The sequence below is a fragment of the Manis pentadactyla genome, chromosome 1 (assembly GCF_030020395.1).
Source record: "Manis pentadactyla isolate mManPen7 chromosome 1, mManPen7.hap1, whole genome shotgun sequence".
NCBI lineage: Eukaryota > Metazoa > Chordata > Mammalia > Pholidota > Manidae > Manis > Manis pentadactyla.
The window spans coordinates 103,183,177-103,199,436 of record NC_080019.1 but is presented as its reverse complement, the minus strand read 5'-3'; the positions used below and the strand labels follow the sequence as shown (position 1 = coordinate 103,199,436).

The following is a 16,260-nucleotide window of genomic DNA, read 5'->3' as shown; positions in this document are numbered from 1 at the left end:
AGCTTGATGGAAAGAAGGTGAGGCCCACCAAGAACTCAGGGAGTAATTCAGATTAAGCCAGAGAAGGACTCACACCCTTTGCAATGTGAGTTTATTCCACATGCTCTGAATCTGGGCTGACCTTGAGACTTGCCCTAGCTAATGCAGGTGAGATAGGGCAGAGACACAGGGCAAGCATCAGGATTAATTTTCCTAAAAAAATGCCTAGATTGGCATAATAAGGACAAGAGGGACTTATCTTCAGGCTAAGATTCCACTTTTGAAAGAGGATTGGGAAGTTAGGTTCTTTGATAATCAGCCAATGACTTATCTTAAGGCATGGCAAGCAGTCTTAACCCATGTGTTCTGAATACTTGGGAGTGGCCACTATCCTAGAGAGAAGCAAAAGGTTTGTCCTACAGAATGACCTAGAGGACTAGCTATAGACAATGACATAATGTCTCTCCCCAGGGATGGAATCATGGGATGAGACCACCTGTCAAACCTACACCCCCGACCCTTTATCTTTGCCCCAGTCTTGAAAGCCTTAAAAAGACAGAATGCCAGCCTTTGGGGGCACCTCCACCTCTCTGACGTTGCCCACACTCCCCTTCCTTGGAGTGTGTATTTTCAAAAGACTTTTTACTGCTCAACTTATTACACATTGTCTCTCTGCTCTTCCGTGGTGCCTTTGGCATTTTGCTGTTGCATTCTGTTTTCCAGTTATTAAGAGAGTGCTCACTCTCTCTGTTCTACTCCAGATAAGCAAGTAAACCTGCCTTTATCTACTTTGACTCTAGCCCGTTCCTCCCTTAGAGTATGTTCAAATAAAACTTCACTCTACCTCACTGCTGTGTCTCTGGCCTTCAGTTCTTTGTTGCGGCAGGGACAAGAACTGAGGAGAAGAACCCCCGCCCCCCACAGAATCGCTCCTGTTCCTGCTGCACCGAGAGCTGTGCGGGCTTGCTGAGGCCCTACCCTCAGCCAGGAAGAGGGGAGGTAGATGGTGGCGTGAGGTCAGGAGGGCACGACGGCAGTAACGTGGATCTCCACTGAGCCAGAGGCAGAAGCTGGGGAGGCAGGTGGGTGGAACCATCGGGCTGGCCCATGCGCTGGGACCAGCCTCACTGCTCACCCCTGTGCAGCCCCAGTAAGCTGCTGTGGCTCCATGTCCTTGATTCTAAATGAGATTGTCATGAGGAGTAGAAGTAATAATACATGTATGTGCCTTTAGGGCTTGACCCAGAGTGTGCCCTCAATAAATGGCATTTTCCTACCCATAATATTTTCTTATCAGTTTCCTTTAACACTTGTATTTGCTTCTGAAAATAAAACATCTGTTTGAATTCAAAGGTATGACTGAGATGAACTAGAGGAAGCTGGTACTGCTGCAAAGGGGGAAATGTTTAAGCCTAGGACATGTTAAAGGAAATGACTGAAAGTTCGTGGACATGAAGTGAGGCCATCCAAAGAGGTCAGAGGATTTAGGGAAAACCGTGAGAATCAAGAAATGATTTTCACGCTAAAAATTTGTTTTATATAGTTGTAGATTTGTTGTCTTTATCTGGGAAACCTGGGAAGAACATAATTTCCAACTCTCCTTCTGTGGACATGAGTCCACACTATTTGCACCATCAGCTCCAATCTTGATGCCTCTGGGAGGAAAGCAGCGTCAGTGCTAGACCAAAATGCTTTGGCTTTGATTTGAAACCCAGAAAGAAGAATAAATACATGGGAGCTTGCTGGGCTCCGGGAACCTCACAATTAGATAAGATCTGAGGCCCAGAGGGAGGATAGTGTTTGGGAACAGACTTCTGTCTCTGGGAACCATAATAAGTAATAGCAAGACTGGACTCTAATAAGATTGTGCTCAGAAGAGACTGTGTGAGTCACATTACAGAACATCTCCTTTTCATGGCATGGGTGCGGGTGCAAGAAGCAGAACGGGCTTTAGAGTGGCTTGGCAGTCAGCCAGACTCTTTCCAACTGCCCCCTTGGTCCACCTGTCTTGTTACCTGTAAAGTGGGAATGATGACAGTACTCCCTGTAGGGTGTTGTCAGGATTGTATGGGAGGATGCAGGGAAAGCCCTTAGCAGAAGCCTGGCACACAGCTTTGAAATACTTCACCATCTTTGTTACTCTGATGTCATCAACCTATCTATCTCTTGCGTGTTATATTCCTCTCAGGGATTCTTTCAACCAGATGGCTTTTACATCTGAGAGAATCTGTGATGTATGTGCAGGAAGTAACATCTTTGTGGCTTTCACTGCATAACCTGTAGCTGACAGGTTTCACTGATTAGTCATTTAGTCAACAAACATTTATTGTGCAGGTGCCCCAAGGTGTCAGTGGTGGATGGTCTGGCTCTCAGTTTGTCTACCTCCCCTTAAGTGCACCCTCCCTCTGAGCTTCTAGTGGTAAGACGGACATGTCAGCACATCAGCTCAGTGGACAGGGCTTCTTAACCTAAGGATCTTGAGGGATCATCCATGAGCCTAGGTAAATATATGTGAAATACTGTGCATAAGGATATATCCATTTTGTTCTGAGATTGGGGGTCCTTAGTTTTCATTAATGTCACAAAGGGGACTAGTGCCCAAAGGGGACAGAGAGATGAACATGGTGCATAGCACTATGAGGGTGTATGGAAAGGATGCCTAAGCGGCCAGGGAGAGAAGGGAAAGGCCAGGGAGGTGTGCAAAGAAAAGGAAGTGCATCACCTGGGTCTGACTCCTTAATGCCTTTGGTGGTTGTTTGCACTGGGGAAGGCTTACTGGTTTCTCTACTGTAGCAGTTGAGTCCAGAAATTAGGGACTGGTTGAATGAGAGAGCCCATTTTTAGAGTAGCCCAGACAGAAAGTAAGTTGCTATTTGGTACGTTAGTTTGGGGGGCTAAATAAGAGATGAAAGGCAGGATATTTCCTAGCCTATCAGCCCTGAAAAATACTAATATGAAAGAAACTGTCCTAAGATGATTTTTCAGGGGTCATCTTTTAATAGAATTAAAGGCCATATTAGCAGCTTAAATACCTTTGCCTGAAGATGCATATGCATTATCACATTGCCTCCTCGCAGCCAATGGTAGGAGTGTAGGTGACACTGTCTCCGTTTCACAGAAGAGATGCTGGGACCCTGGAGCCAGTTAGTTGCCCAGGTTACACTGATACTAAGGATAGAACGAACCTACGTCATCTGACCAGCCGCTACACCACTAGCATTTATCTATCTTTCCAAGGAGCATTATAAGCCCTCCACTAATATTCATGAAACTGATGTTGTTTTTAAAGTAAATTCGAAGATCCAAGTAAACACCAAGACTCATTTGTTTTTGATGTGTTATTTTCTCAAAATATGTCACCTGGAATGTAAACTATGATAATACCATTTACTTTATCCAAAGTCAGCTCAAAAAATATTTATCCAAGGCTTACAATGTCACTAGAGATTGAGTTTAGTACTTGAATCCACTTTTATGATGTTTACATTTCAGGGAACATCAAGTCAGTGCTATACAAATCATTGCTATATAATGTATTCTGGGAGGTTATGTAGGTATGGAGCTGTCAATTAATTTCCTTGTAATGAAAAATGGGAAAACAGAAATTCCCATGACTCGGTTTGGTTTTAAGTGATATAATTAAAATTCATTTCATATTCATACAATATGATACGATTTTTGGTTTAGAAATCAATTGTATTTATTTCTTTCGGGAATGTATTGACAATATGTGGGGAGACTTTGCATGTTAGTTAGAAAGGGAGGCAAGAAATACATAGCAGTTGTCTTCATGGAATGAATGTTGAGGGATTTTTTTTGTTATTGCTGTTGCTTTTTGAATTGTTTTATTCAAAGAATATGTAAAGTAAGGAGTAAATGTCTTGCAGTGTATATCCCTCCTGCCAACCCCGGTTCTATCTCTAGCTGGTTAAGTGGCTGAACTTTGATGTCAGATCAATCAGGGTCAGGCGCAGCTCCATCACTTCCCAACCATGTGGCCCTGAGCTAGTTGCCTGCTCTCTAAGCTTCTCATCTTAAAAATGTGGGTAATAATGGGGCCCAGCTCTTAAGATAGTTGTGAGGATTCAATGAGATCATACAATTAATCTTTTTGTTCAGTGCCTGGCAACATATGCACTATGTATGCACATACTGAGTAGTACATATGCAGCAAATATTAACTGATGTTAATATTTATCTTAATATTAATAGTTAAGATTCACAATATTGTTGTATTTTGGCTAAGGCAATATGTATGTATGTACTATCTGCAAAGGAAATGATCTGCTCCCTTTCCAGTCAATGCTGAAAATTAAGATCAGAAGAAAACTCTAGGTTTCTCTCATTTCACCACTGAATTATTGGAGGTAATTAAATGTTTCCTGCAAAGATTTTTAATGCTAGTACTCAACATCAGGGGAAAAAAAAACCTATTTACTTCCCAAATACATATGCAAACAGAAATAAAACACAGGTGCTGTTATCGCTCCATAGGCACCATCTCTACTTGGTACCAAAAGAGATAATGATCTTGCAATATTATTTTATAAGGAGGTAACAAAATCAATTATATTATCTCAAGTGTAAACACTGAAGGCCTTATGCCATTGCCAGTTAAGATAGGCTATAACTGTGACAGCTACTCACCCACCATTAGAGATTATTATAGATGAAAGAAAACATGGGAACATAAATTAAGATTTGACAACATAGGGGCATAGATGCCCTTAACACTTGATATTCATGATTGAAATACTACTGTTGGATGAAGTCAGCACAAAGCAACCACGGACATATGTGAAGGCAGTAATGGACAAATAATTTGGTCCATTTTCCTTTGCTCAATGGTGAGCTCTTCACAAAACATGAACCAATTTGCAAGCCCTTTAGGTATACTGAAATTCCATCTGATCTTATATGAAATTATGAACCATTAAAAATAAAAGGCTAAGAAGTAATTTAGGAGAATGTGAGGTTATGTTGTTTTTATAATTGTAATGACTGTGGAACTAATAAGTTCCATTCCAAATATGGTGGTTAAAGCAGAGAACATCATTTATTGTTATGGAACTTAAACTTTCTACAAAATATTAATTTGGAGACATTCAAGCCCATTAAATAAAATCAATAGTTATGAACTTCTATAACCAAGTCCATGAGATTTTAGAGCCAGACAAATCTGCTTTATCAATAAACTCAACACTGACACAGTTGAGTGACCTTGGACAAGTTACTTTCAAAGTAATCACAAATAACCAGATAGTATCATTATGAGATTAAATAACATAATTGTGCCAAAACTGTGCTTAGTACATAGTAAACATTTGTTTACTTTCTGTTTATTTTCTCTTCCTTAAGCTTTTCACAAAGTTTATATACTTCTTTTTTTCTCTATTTTAAAAAAGATATTTATTTTAGCTTGATCCAGTGACTCTGTATTATTTATTCCAGTTATCTTACAGGATGTAAATTACTCTGATCTCTGTATTTTTTTAATTTAACATGCTCTTTTAACATTAACATTAATACTGTCCAAAAGGAAGTCATTTGGAGTAACCCTTGTTTTCTCTTGCTATGCTAAGAAAGTTGGCAGTGTTAACCATTAAGCTGTTTAATCAATAGAAAATACTTAAAGGCTTTCCAGATTCACAAATACCAATGATATGATGTAATTTTTTACTTGTTCTTCCTTGTCTCACTTCCTCTAAGATTTTTCATTACCTTGGACTTTAAATAAAACAAAACCCCTCATAGTTGGCATATTCATTGAACAAAGAGGGAAGGGAACAAATATTTTAATTATGACCAGAGGCAACAGCTTCTCGATGGAGGCTGAACAAACCTTGATTAACTTATCCAGGTTAGGAAACATTCTGCTACTTGCTTCTCATATTCATATGAAAAACTACTTAAGTTAATTTCTTGGAATTAGAGGACTAAATTAATTACATTATAAGGGGAGGTTGAATAATTTATAGCATCTTTTATCTACAATTAGGGTCTTAGTGTTAAAGGGACCCTAGAGATGAAATGGCTTAACCTCCTCAATTTATAGAGAAGGAAACCAACAACCTGAGGGGTTAAATGGCCTTACTGTGGTGCCTAACTGCAAGAGGAAATGATTTCCTCTTCTTTCCATTTAGTCAGCTCCTAAAGGACTTGCCCCAGGGCACTTGTTTTACTAAAACTCCATCTATTCCAGGCACACTTACATATCTCCAAGAAATATATAGGAAAATAAAGGCCACAGTTGCGAGCATCAGCTATTGGGCCAGAGAGCCGTGGTTTCAAATCCCTTTTTCACCCCTTCCTAGCCATGTGACCTTGGACATACTGTCCAAAGTATTCATCAAGTTTCCTAATTGCTCCAGAGGAGAGAAACCTGTTTCCTTATCTGTAAAGAGGGGATGACAAACTCATGCCATCTTCAATATAGCAATAACCAACTTCCATGGATTTATTATTGATGATAAATGTGATTTTGTATATAAGGGGTTATCACAGGACAGGTTCATACTAAACAAGTAGTATATGTTAACTTATTGTAATATAAAGTACAAGTGGGAAAGAAAGCTGAAGGAAGATGGTGCAGCAAGGAGAGTCCTGTATTGTGCTAACAGTGGACTACAGATTTAGTTCCAAACTTCCTTACAGCCTTACAGCCAACATGGAGAATGAAGAAACATGATTGATTACATTCACAGAGAACTTAGTTGCCAAACCAGAAACACCCTCCTCTAACCCCATCTTCGTATTTCCAAAGACCACTTTCTACCAAACACAGCGGTACAGATGATAGAGACTTGTTGAGTTTCTGTAGGACTGCCCAAGTTTGCCTGCAACTCTCTCTTAGCATTTCCCACGAAGCCCTCCAGCTTCTTGATAGCTTTCTCACTAAAAGGGAACCCAGCTACGTATCTCCTACTCACCACATGCCATTCTCAGGAAAGCCAGAACTATGCCGGAGGCCAACGATGCACTTGGAGGTCAGTAACTTAGCTCCCTCGCCCACATCAGGTGTTAACTACAGAGGCCAGCCTTATTCATCTTTACATATTCACTCACTGCATCTCACAATGTGTGAATCGTGGATGCTCAGGATGTGTTTGTGATTTGCAGTAATAAATGAACAAGTATGGAAAAGTTACTGGTAAGAGAGCCTTCCTCTTTGAGGACCTCGTTGTAACAGAGAGATTATTTCCAGCAATATGGATTTTTCACCCAACTCAGATGACAGTACCAAAGGCTTAAATCTCAGTACTTTAAGTAAAAAATAAAATCTGTATGAACTCTTCTTCCATGGGTACTGATGTGCAACGACTTGTGTTATTAAATGTTGGAATGAAATATAACCAGTTTTCTTAAAATATAAAGGGAAGTATAATTCTAGCACCTCCTGTATCTTTTGGCATAGGTATAATAATCAGTTACATTTCAAGGCACATACATCATTGTCACCCATGTAGTCATGGCCAAAACCTCTTATCTCAAAAAGATAGTACACACTGTGCTTGGGATATCACCTGTAGAAAGGTTATGTTATCACAATAATATATTTAAATCTGCATATTGAAATTATTGTAAAATTCCCTAAATTTTTTAGAAAATATTAAAAGTTGCCTATTTTATGTGGCTTTCTTCTTTTCCTTGTATTTATTAGAATTAAGAATCAACTCCTTTTCTCTGAATAACCATTCCCAAACCAATCTCCCTTGAGTCTCTCCTCACATACCCAGGTTAACAAAATTATTCAATGTAGTGTTTCTTTTTTTTGCTTGTTTATGAATAAGTATATCGCTCCAGTTTAATTAGCAAGATAGGAAGCCTTTAGATGTTAAACAAGAAAATAAATTAAAAGGTCGTTGCGGTAACTGAAGCTCACACAGAGCTAGTTGACTTGTTTCCATATGCTCTATCTAAGTCTGGAACTCAAATTGTAAAATAGGGTTTTATTTGACCAAAATAATCAGTCCTTGTAACCCTTTTCTTCTTTCCCAGTCCCTTTGTTTTTACCCTGACTGAAGCCAAGATGTCACTGAAAAATGAGCCAAGAGTAAATACTTCAGCGCTGCAGAAAATTGCTGCTGACATGAGTAATTTGATAGAAAATCTGGACACGAGGGAGCTCCACTTCGAGGGAGAGGAGGTGGAATATGACACGTTTCCTAGCGATCCCAAGATCCAGGAAGGTAAAGACTGATGGTCTGAGCAGGGAGAAGAGAGTTTATCAGGGTCGTTGGCAGAGCATTAGAAATAACCAGCAAATGCTCAATCTTTTATGGCACTAGCTGTTCTCTTGCTGTAGCATATTATGATTCTTAAAAAAGATGCCCATAAAAGGCATGTTATGGTGATATGTATTCTTGCAATATCATTGTATCCTTGCAATAACTTTATTTATTTACTTATTTTTTAGTGTATATCCCTTTCTCTGCTATTTATAAGACTCAAGGATTTAAGGAGCCTAATATACAGACGTATCTCTCCGGCTGTCCAATAAAAGCCCAAGTTCTGGAAGTGGAGCGCTTTACATCTACAACAAGGGTCAGAGCATTTATAGACTCACCTTGTATTAGTCAGTGTATATAAATTAACACATTGACTTCCATTTTCCTTCCTCCTAGCTATGACTATGTTTTTAGCTTTTGTTTGTTTTTAAATCACTTCCAAGTCCTCATCCCCTCTCAAGTGTTTGCTTCCTTTCCATTTAGGCTTTATTCTCATATGCCTCTTTCCCCATTATGGAAAATGCTTCTTTTCCACATGGCTCTCTCCTTGCTTTTCCAGCATCTGGTCCTTCCTCTTGTCCCTTCAGGACTAGAATACCTTCATGAGTCCCAGGTTACTGTCCTCTCTGTGGTTTCCTTACCTCTAGCACATCTTCATAGGCAATCCCTTCATTGAAACTCCCCAAATTACTCCAATTCCTAATAATTCCAGTAATTCTGGTGTGCTTTGACAGAAGTGACACTTGGCTGAGGCTTCACAGCTGGTAGCTGCACCACCGGGTTTCAAACCCTTAAAATCTTCAAAAAGGATGTGATAGGCTGTTTTCATTGTACCAGACTGCCTTACAATTGCTAAGAAGTTTACAGAATTTCAGGTTTATGTGAGGGGGATAAAACTTGGCATTTGCAATGTTTTATAAATGTTCGGTTTTCTTAGATTGGGACATACAGTCCTAAGAAATAGGGCAGTCTGCCTAAGTTTTGTACTTTTTATTATTTATTTGGTTCATTTTTTTTTAATTGAGCATTTTTTACCTGAATGCAAAGTTTCTGGCCACTCTGAGTTTCCCTGGATCCTCTCTGTGAAAGGATGCAGGATGATGCCTGTAATGCTGGCCAAGGTGGAAGGCAGCATATAATACTGAACTCCAGAACTGGGTTCCTTCAACTTCTGGTTGTACTAACTGTCCATATCTTAACTAGAGGTAAAGCAGGTGCTAGATTTGAGTATTTATCAGTGATACGGTTGAATTCCAGATTTAAGAGCACAAGTTATAGTGATTCTTGTGCTCTTGTTTTATATACTACATCTACAGAGTGGTCATGTTTTAGAAGTTTGCAAAATATTCCAGTCATCATTTATGATGGCACCAGGTCAGAATCACTCATGGGCTTGCTGACACCAGAGCCTGGATAAACTAGCAGAGTAGGAGGCATTACTCTCCCACACCCAACACTTATGAGCCTGGCAGGGGCCAGTGTCCTCTAGGTTGTCCAGAGCACCCCCGCCCCTGCCCCCATACACACCATAGTAGCTTCTTCAAGATCTCCTGTGCTTTGTACTGATCCCCCCATGTCTCCTGACACCTTCTTCTATATCAAAACTCCTATCTCCCAGGTCTGTTAGCTCTTCTGATTGAAAAATTCACTAGTCACCAAGATGTATTTGTATTTTAATAAGAAACACTTAAAAATTTTTAAATGGAGATTCATTTTTGTTATAGTTGGGGAAAGATTTTGTGTGTAGGAAGATCTTTTGCTCCTTTCCTTCTAATCATCTTGCACCTTCCTGATCACTGGTGATGCTTCGGGATGGGGAGATATTGTAAATAAAGATGGACCTTGGAATGCATTTGAGAAAGAGAAGGCTTTAATGTCATTTGGGAAGGACAAGAAGTAGGCTAAGATCATGCTCCAGAAACCACTTCCTCCAGCTTCCCTCTCACCTTCCCATTGACTGTTCACTGCTTATACTTTTGTGCAACCCCCTGATGAACTTAAACTTGTCTTCACTCACTGTCTCCTTTACCTGGTTTCTTGTTTCAGGTTTGTGCAAGTGCATGTGTGTGCATGTACACATGGGTGTGTTTGTGTGTGTGTGTATTTGGAGCAATAGGGTTTATAGGAGTTTGTCTTTGGTATGAGTCAGTTTGTCTTATGTATATTAAAGGTGAAACTTTAAGAGAATGTAGTTTTGTAATCAATTGTTTTTGAAAACATTTTACTTAAGTATTTGCATGAAATAAGTAGGCTGGATTTAAGGGTACTTCCATGTTTCTTTTTAATCAGCTGCTGTTCATCGAGAGATTTTGGAATCTTTGTTGTTATCTAAAATAAAAAACATTTTTATGTATCACTGTAGGTACCAAGTGTCAATCTTTACACTATTGAATTAACACATGGGGAATTTAAATGGCAAGTGAAGAGGAAGTTCAAGCACTTTCAAGAGTTTCACAGAGAGCTGCTAAAGTACAAAGCCTTTATACGAATCCCCATTCCCACCAAGAGGTAATGGTTTCAGAATTAATTATGAATTTATCCCAGTCTACAAGTTGGGTAGAAAGAGTACTTTATTCATTTTATGGGTCCATTGTTGGTGCATATTATCTATTAAGTAGGCTCTTCTAAAAATAAACCATTTCATGAAATATATGGGAGTCATGGTTCAAAGAGTAATCTAATAAATGTTCGCATTGTGTTTGCGTGTTTTAGGCACACCTTTAGAAGACAGAATGTCAAGGAAGAGCCGCGAGAGATGCCAGCTTTGCCCCGTTCATCTGAAAACATGATCAGGGAAGAACAGTTCTTTGGTCGAAGGGTAAGTCTTCTCACTGTTCTTGTTCTGAACATATTTTGTGGTGCTGTAGGGTAGGGTGAGCCTGGCTGCAGTTTCTGTCACTCCCTGATCCATCACCCAGACTAACTTTGTTTCTCGAGAACTAGTTAGGCAGCCCTGTCTTTCCCAAGCCATTCTGCCCCTTGGGGTGGGGGTTGCATTTTCCGAGAAGCAGGAAAAGGTTTTTGCCTGGGAGTGACTTTATGAAGAAAAAGTTCCCTGCAGGATCCTCTTTGGACTTGTTGTCAGTCAAGATTGAGCTCATAATTAAGGATTTTGAGGTCTACTCTTTAAAAAATCACGTATTTCCACACATTTGCTTTAGAATTTATAGTAGCTTGTCCTAAATATATGTCAAATCTCATTCCCAAACTATAAATGGAGCAGTCAGGGTCTGAGAAGAGTAGGACAGAGTATACAGACATGCACAATAGTAGGACAGAGACTCCAGGAGGCCTGCTGTGCTTCACTGGTACATGCTGCAGAGGGGAGATTGATTTTTTTATATTAGAAAATTAGCAAGTGTAAATATCAGTTCTGTTTGGTAATCTCAAACTTTTATGTTCTAAAATGGATGTTTAATTTCTCCTTTGTAGTTGTTATCATATTTAAAATCCTTTCAGGGCTCTGCAATAAATGTTTTCTATAATATTAAGATATGTAAAATTCTACAGTTTGGAGTTATTGTGTGTGCATATATGAGTCCATTTGAAAATGGTAACCTTCGCTTTGACATTTAGTACTTCAGCATGTAGCATGGTTGGTATGATTGACATTCCCCCCTCCCACACTTCAACATGTTTCAAGTCAGCTTATAACTTATTAGAAGATCTCTTTGTTTTAGCCTCTCCCCCCTTTTTTTTTCCTGAAAGTTGTTAAAATTGTAGTATATCTTCTAGTAAATTCAGTGTTAGAATTGAGGAAATTCAGGGTTTTGATAAAATCAACAAATCCCTTAAAGACACTTACTTTGGGCAAGTCCTGTGCTAGTAACATTGAAAGATTAGGAGTATATGGCTTGTCAGCAGCTTATAAAAGACCTAAGCATGTGAAAAGTTAAATAGCAAGAAGAGGTTTAAATAATGGTCCAAGGGAACTATGGAACTAATTCCTTAATGCCATTCAGGATTCCTTGTCCAGTGATAATATGAATTAATAATTGAATAACCTACAGAAGTTAAGATGAAACAAGGGGATCACATCATTGTCACTAACTGTTTACAATTTTCTATAGTATGATGATGTTATCACTTACCAAAAATATTTGCATTACAGAAACAACTGGAAGATTACTTGACAAAGTTATTAAAAATGCCCATGTATAAAAACTATCATGCAACAGTAAGTACTACTCAGTGATTTAAATTTTTAAATACTTTGTTAAATTGTCAGTTGTCAGCTAAATTTTGGATCACATTATTAACACAAGTACTTGTATCCCTCTTCTGCATTATTCCTTGAGTTAAAATAAATGAAATGAATACAAAATAGATTTGATAGCAAGGACCTAGTTTATGGTGATGCTATTTAAAAATGTGAAATATAATAATATGTGTATAACTCCAGATTTAAGTGAACTTGAAATGCTGCTACAGGCTATATTATCTAGAGATCAACCTCCTTTTCTCCTCAGGCTTTCAGAATAATGTCCAAAGGCATTTCTAACCCTAAAGAAGAAACATTGAATAGGAAATAATGAAAACACTTGAGTGGAGCTGATTACTCAATTATACAGACCATACCACACTGCCATCTGATTGGCCTGAGATGCTTATAAAAGGCCTGTGTTTTCATGTGAAAGTGAGAAGCATGGGAAAAGCTAAGGAGAGAAAAAAATAAAAACCTCTGGGAAATAAGAGAAAAGAAAGAAAAGGCAGTGGGGTTGAGAAGCAGCTGGGAGGCACACAGCCAGCAAACAGGAGGGAGTAGGCTGTACAGAAGGTATCAGAAAACAAGAGCTCTGCCCTGTTACTTGAAATTGGAGTGTTTTTAAAGGATTAGTCTTCAATTATCCAAAGGTCCAGATAACTGAGAATGTACTGGATTATATCTTTGTGTCTTTATCAGGTTTAAACTGTATTGGTATGGGGTCGAATGTGTATGCATACAGTCTATGCCCAGAATTTGAGAGTAGGTGCAATTACAGTTTGGCCTTTAGTTGAGATAATGGCATCCCATAAACACATAAATGAGAGGAAGCAAGAGCGCATTGTCTCTGGAGATATTTGGTGACTTGCTGCACTTCTGCTGCCTACCAGTCCATTATTTGGAGGATGGGGCATCTACCCAGATGGTCCCAGGGCCAAGCCATGGCCCACTTTCTGCAGCAACCTGCATTGTGTTATTCTATAGACTTGAGGGGCCTTCTTTAGTTTCATAATTGTGGAGAAGTTTTAGCAGGGAAACCAGCAATTTGGGTCCAACCAGAGGATCTCAAGAGAAGGACGATGGAAAGGACTCCTTCCCTTCTAGGACTCAGGAATGTGCATCTTTGCAAGAAGATAACAAATGAGGACATTAGTGCTGCTAGTACTACAAATGTTGCTTCCCATTGTGTTCTCTGAAATCAGATGTTTTCTTTAATAGAGAATTATTTAAATGCATGCTAGTACTAGAATGCAATAATTTTCCATCTGTTTTACTTTTCTGCCTGCCAAAACTTTACTTTTACTATTTGTATTGCCTCCAGAACAGTACTTGCTGAGTTTAGTCTTCTCTTTCTTCTTTTTCTATTTCTTTTCTAAATACATTTTGGGTCTAATGCTGATTTTAAAATGTTTACAGTCTTTTTTAATGCTCATTTTCTTTTTCAATCATACATTTTTTTTCAAAGTTGAGCCATATTGTGTTTGGAAATTCCAGAATGTCTTCTAAATATTTCCTTTGGAAGGGTGTAACTACAGGGGGGAAAATATTTCCCCAGCTGGGGCAAAATACCTTTGAAACCAAAATCAGTCAAAGGGAGAAATAAAGTGGGAGAAACCTGTTTATTGCTTACAAGCAGTTGTCCACTTCTGCTCACCCCTGTCTCTTGCAACTCAGCTGCAAAAAGGAGCCCCATCTAACCTCTCCATTCCAGATATGCCATTGCTCACCCATGTAATCACCTACTGATAGTGGACATGGACTACTTCTCTCCATACCTTGGAAACACCTATTGATATGGAGATGAACTAAGGGCAGGCAAGAGATTCTGGAAATACTACAATTTTACCCACAGCCCACCCCTCCAAAAATCTCACCTCACAATCTGTTCATACCCCATCTTCTACAAAGGCCCTGTGTGAGAAAACTGGAGTGTTGTAACCAAACTAACATACAACAGCAACAGCAATAAAATCATGATAATCCTTAAGCCAGGGGATTCAACTAAATTCAAAGTCCTATGCATATTAAGTCCATAGCTTGCCCATTCCACAGGCTGTCAGTAGCTGAACAGGTAGGGAATTCAGAGCAATCATCATATGGCAGCTGCAGGCAGGGGGTGGGTCCTGGCCATAAGGACTGTAGAAGAAAATAAACTTAAGGGCTATAAGATACATGTTTTAATGACACGGACATAGGCAAATCTTGCCATCAGATAGGATGCATGCAAGGGAGTGGTCCTGTGACAGGATAGTGGCAGGATTGGGATCTCCTCCTGGTCTAGTATACCAGACTTTCACCCTCCTCCCTGTGGGAGTTACAGATGGGTCAGTTTATAGGGCTACGGAAGGTGCATGCACTGGCCATAAAGATAAAACAAATTTCCCCGTAAGATACTCTTACCTCCTGGATGTTTTGGGTACACTACCATGATCTTTGGGGGCCACTCTGTGTTACTCCAGGAACACAAAGGAGGCCAGCTTCCAGGCCTTTTTCCCCAAGATGTCCAAAGGGCCAGCCATCACTGGTCCATATGTTGGAATGTCCAGGACCATATCCACTCAACAGTGTCTCCATGGTTTAATGCAGCTGGGGCTGGCAGCAGCTTGTTGCTTTGCTGGCCATATCCTGGCTTCAACAACTCCTCTTTGGTTTTCATGTAGAGTTGTATAGGAGAGGCAGCAATGTATGTTAGCATGTCCACAGGGTTAAGGCTCCTTTTTGCGGCTTCTCATTCAAATGCCATAGCATTGTCTATAAGTGAACTGACCAGCCCTGTAGACTATTGATGTCTGACTTCAGGCCAGATTTCAACAAACCATTGTACCTCTCTATCGTGCCTGCCCCAGTAGGATTATATGGTACATGAAATTTCCACTTTATTCCTAATTGCTGCACCCATTCTTGTTAACACATGTCCGGTAAAGTGGGTGCCTTGATTGCTCTCAATCATCTGCGGGCAGCCATAAGCTGCAAAGAGATGCTCTAGGCCCCTTTTGGTCATTTACTGTTCTGCATGACATGCAGAAAAAGCAACCAGAAGTTCAGTTGCTGTGTCCACCCAAGTCATGACTTACCGATTTCCTTCTGATATGGGCAGAGGCCCAATACAGTCTATCTGCCACCTGACAAGGGGTATCGGCCCCTTTACTATTGTCCCATGTTACTACAGGACTCGGTGTAAGTCCCTCTTAGAGCACACAAGACACTCTTTCTGGGTTCTGCTGATTTCATCAAAGGTCAACAGCAAGCCCCACCAATGAACTACAGCCCATTGTCTTTTGCCCCACGTGCAACAAACACTGATATAACCATTGGGCCACATCAGAGGCAGGTTTTCCTTCTAGCTGACACACCTGGGCCAATGTGTCTGCTTCATCATTCCCTGGGGATGCCAAAGGCAAATGGCCAGTCACAATATATACGGTAACAGTCTTAGTCTGACCAGAGACCCATAGGTCTTGCCATAACTCTTGCACCCCAAGGGGCTGGTGACCAACCATCCAGTTGGCATGGTACCATGTCTGTAGCCACAGGGTCAAGTCCTGATAGACAGCCTAGCTCTCGGTGCAGACAACTATAGGGAAGGCTCCTGGGTGATCACAAGCCATACTGCCCACAGCTAAGCCTATCGACTGCTCTTCCCCTCTCCGTCCTCCATCTATATTGTCTCAGTCTTAGGATGGAAAGCCACAGCCCTCCACTTTGGGGACTGCCCATGACTGAAGCCATATGTATAACAAGCATCTTCAGGTATAGGGGCCTTTCCCTCCTGATAAGGACTCTTGGCTACCAATGGCTCAAAAGCAAGTTCTTCCTGCTTTCCACTGGTATATGTCACCGGCCCAAATA

The 16,260-nt window shown here is 40.1% G+C and overlaps 1 protein-coding gene across 4 annotated transcripts in view; it reads left to right on the top strand.

The window, feature by feature from the left end:
- PLD1 (phospholipase D1) overlaps nucleotides 1-16,260 on the top strand; it is a 220,028-nt gene that overhangs the window by 64,523 nt on the left and 139,245 nt on the right. For all 4 annotated transcript variants that reach the window (XM_036930885.2, XM_036930886.2, XM_036930887.2 and 1 more), the window contains exons 2-6: nucleotides 7,978-8,168; nucleotides 8,396-8,523; nucleotides 10,570-10,715; nucleotides 10,920-11,025; nucleotides 12,319-12,384. In XM_036930885.2, the coding sequence (XP_036786780.2) occupies nucleotides 7,978-8,168; nucleotides 8,396-8,523; nucleotides 10,570-10,715; nucleotides 10,920-11,025; nucleotides 12,319-12,384 (637 nt within the window). The remainder of the gene's footprint in view (nucleotides 1-7,977; nucleotides 8,169-8,395; nucleotides 8,524-10,569; nucleotides 10,716-10,919; nucleotides 11,026-12,318; nucleotides 12,385-16,260) is intronic.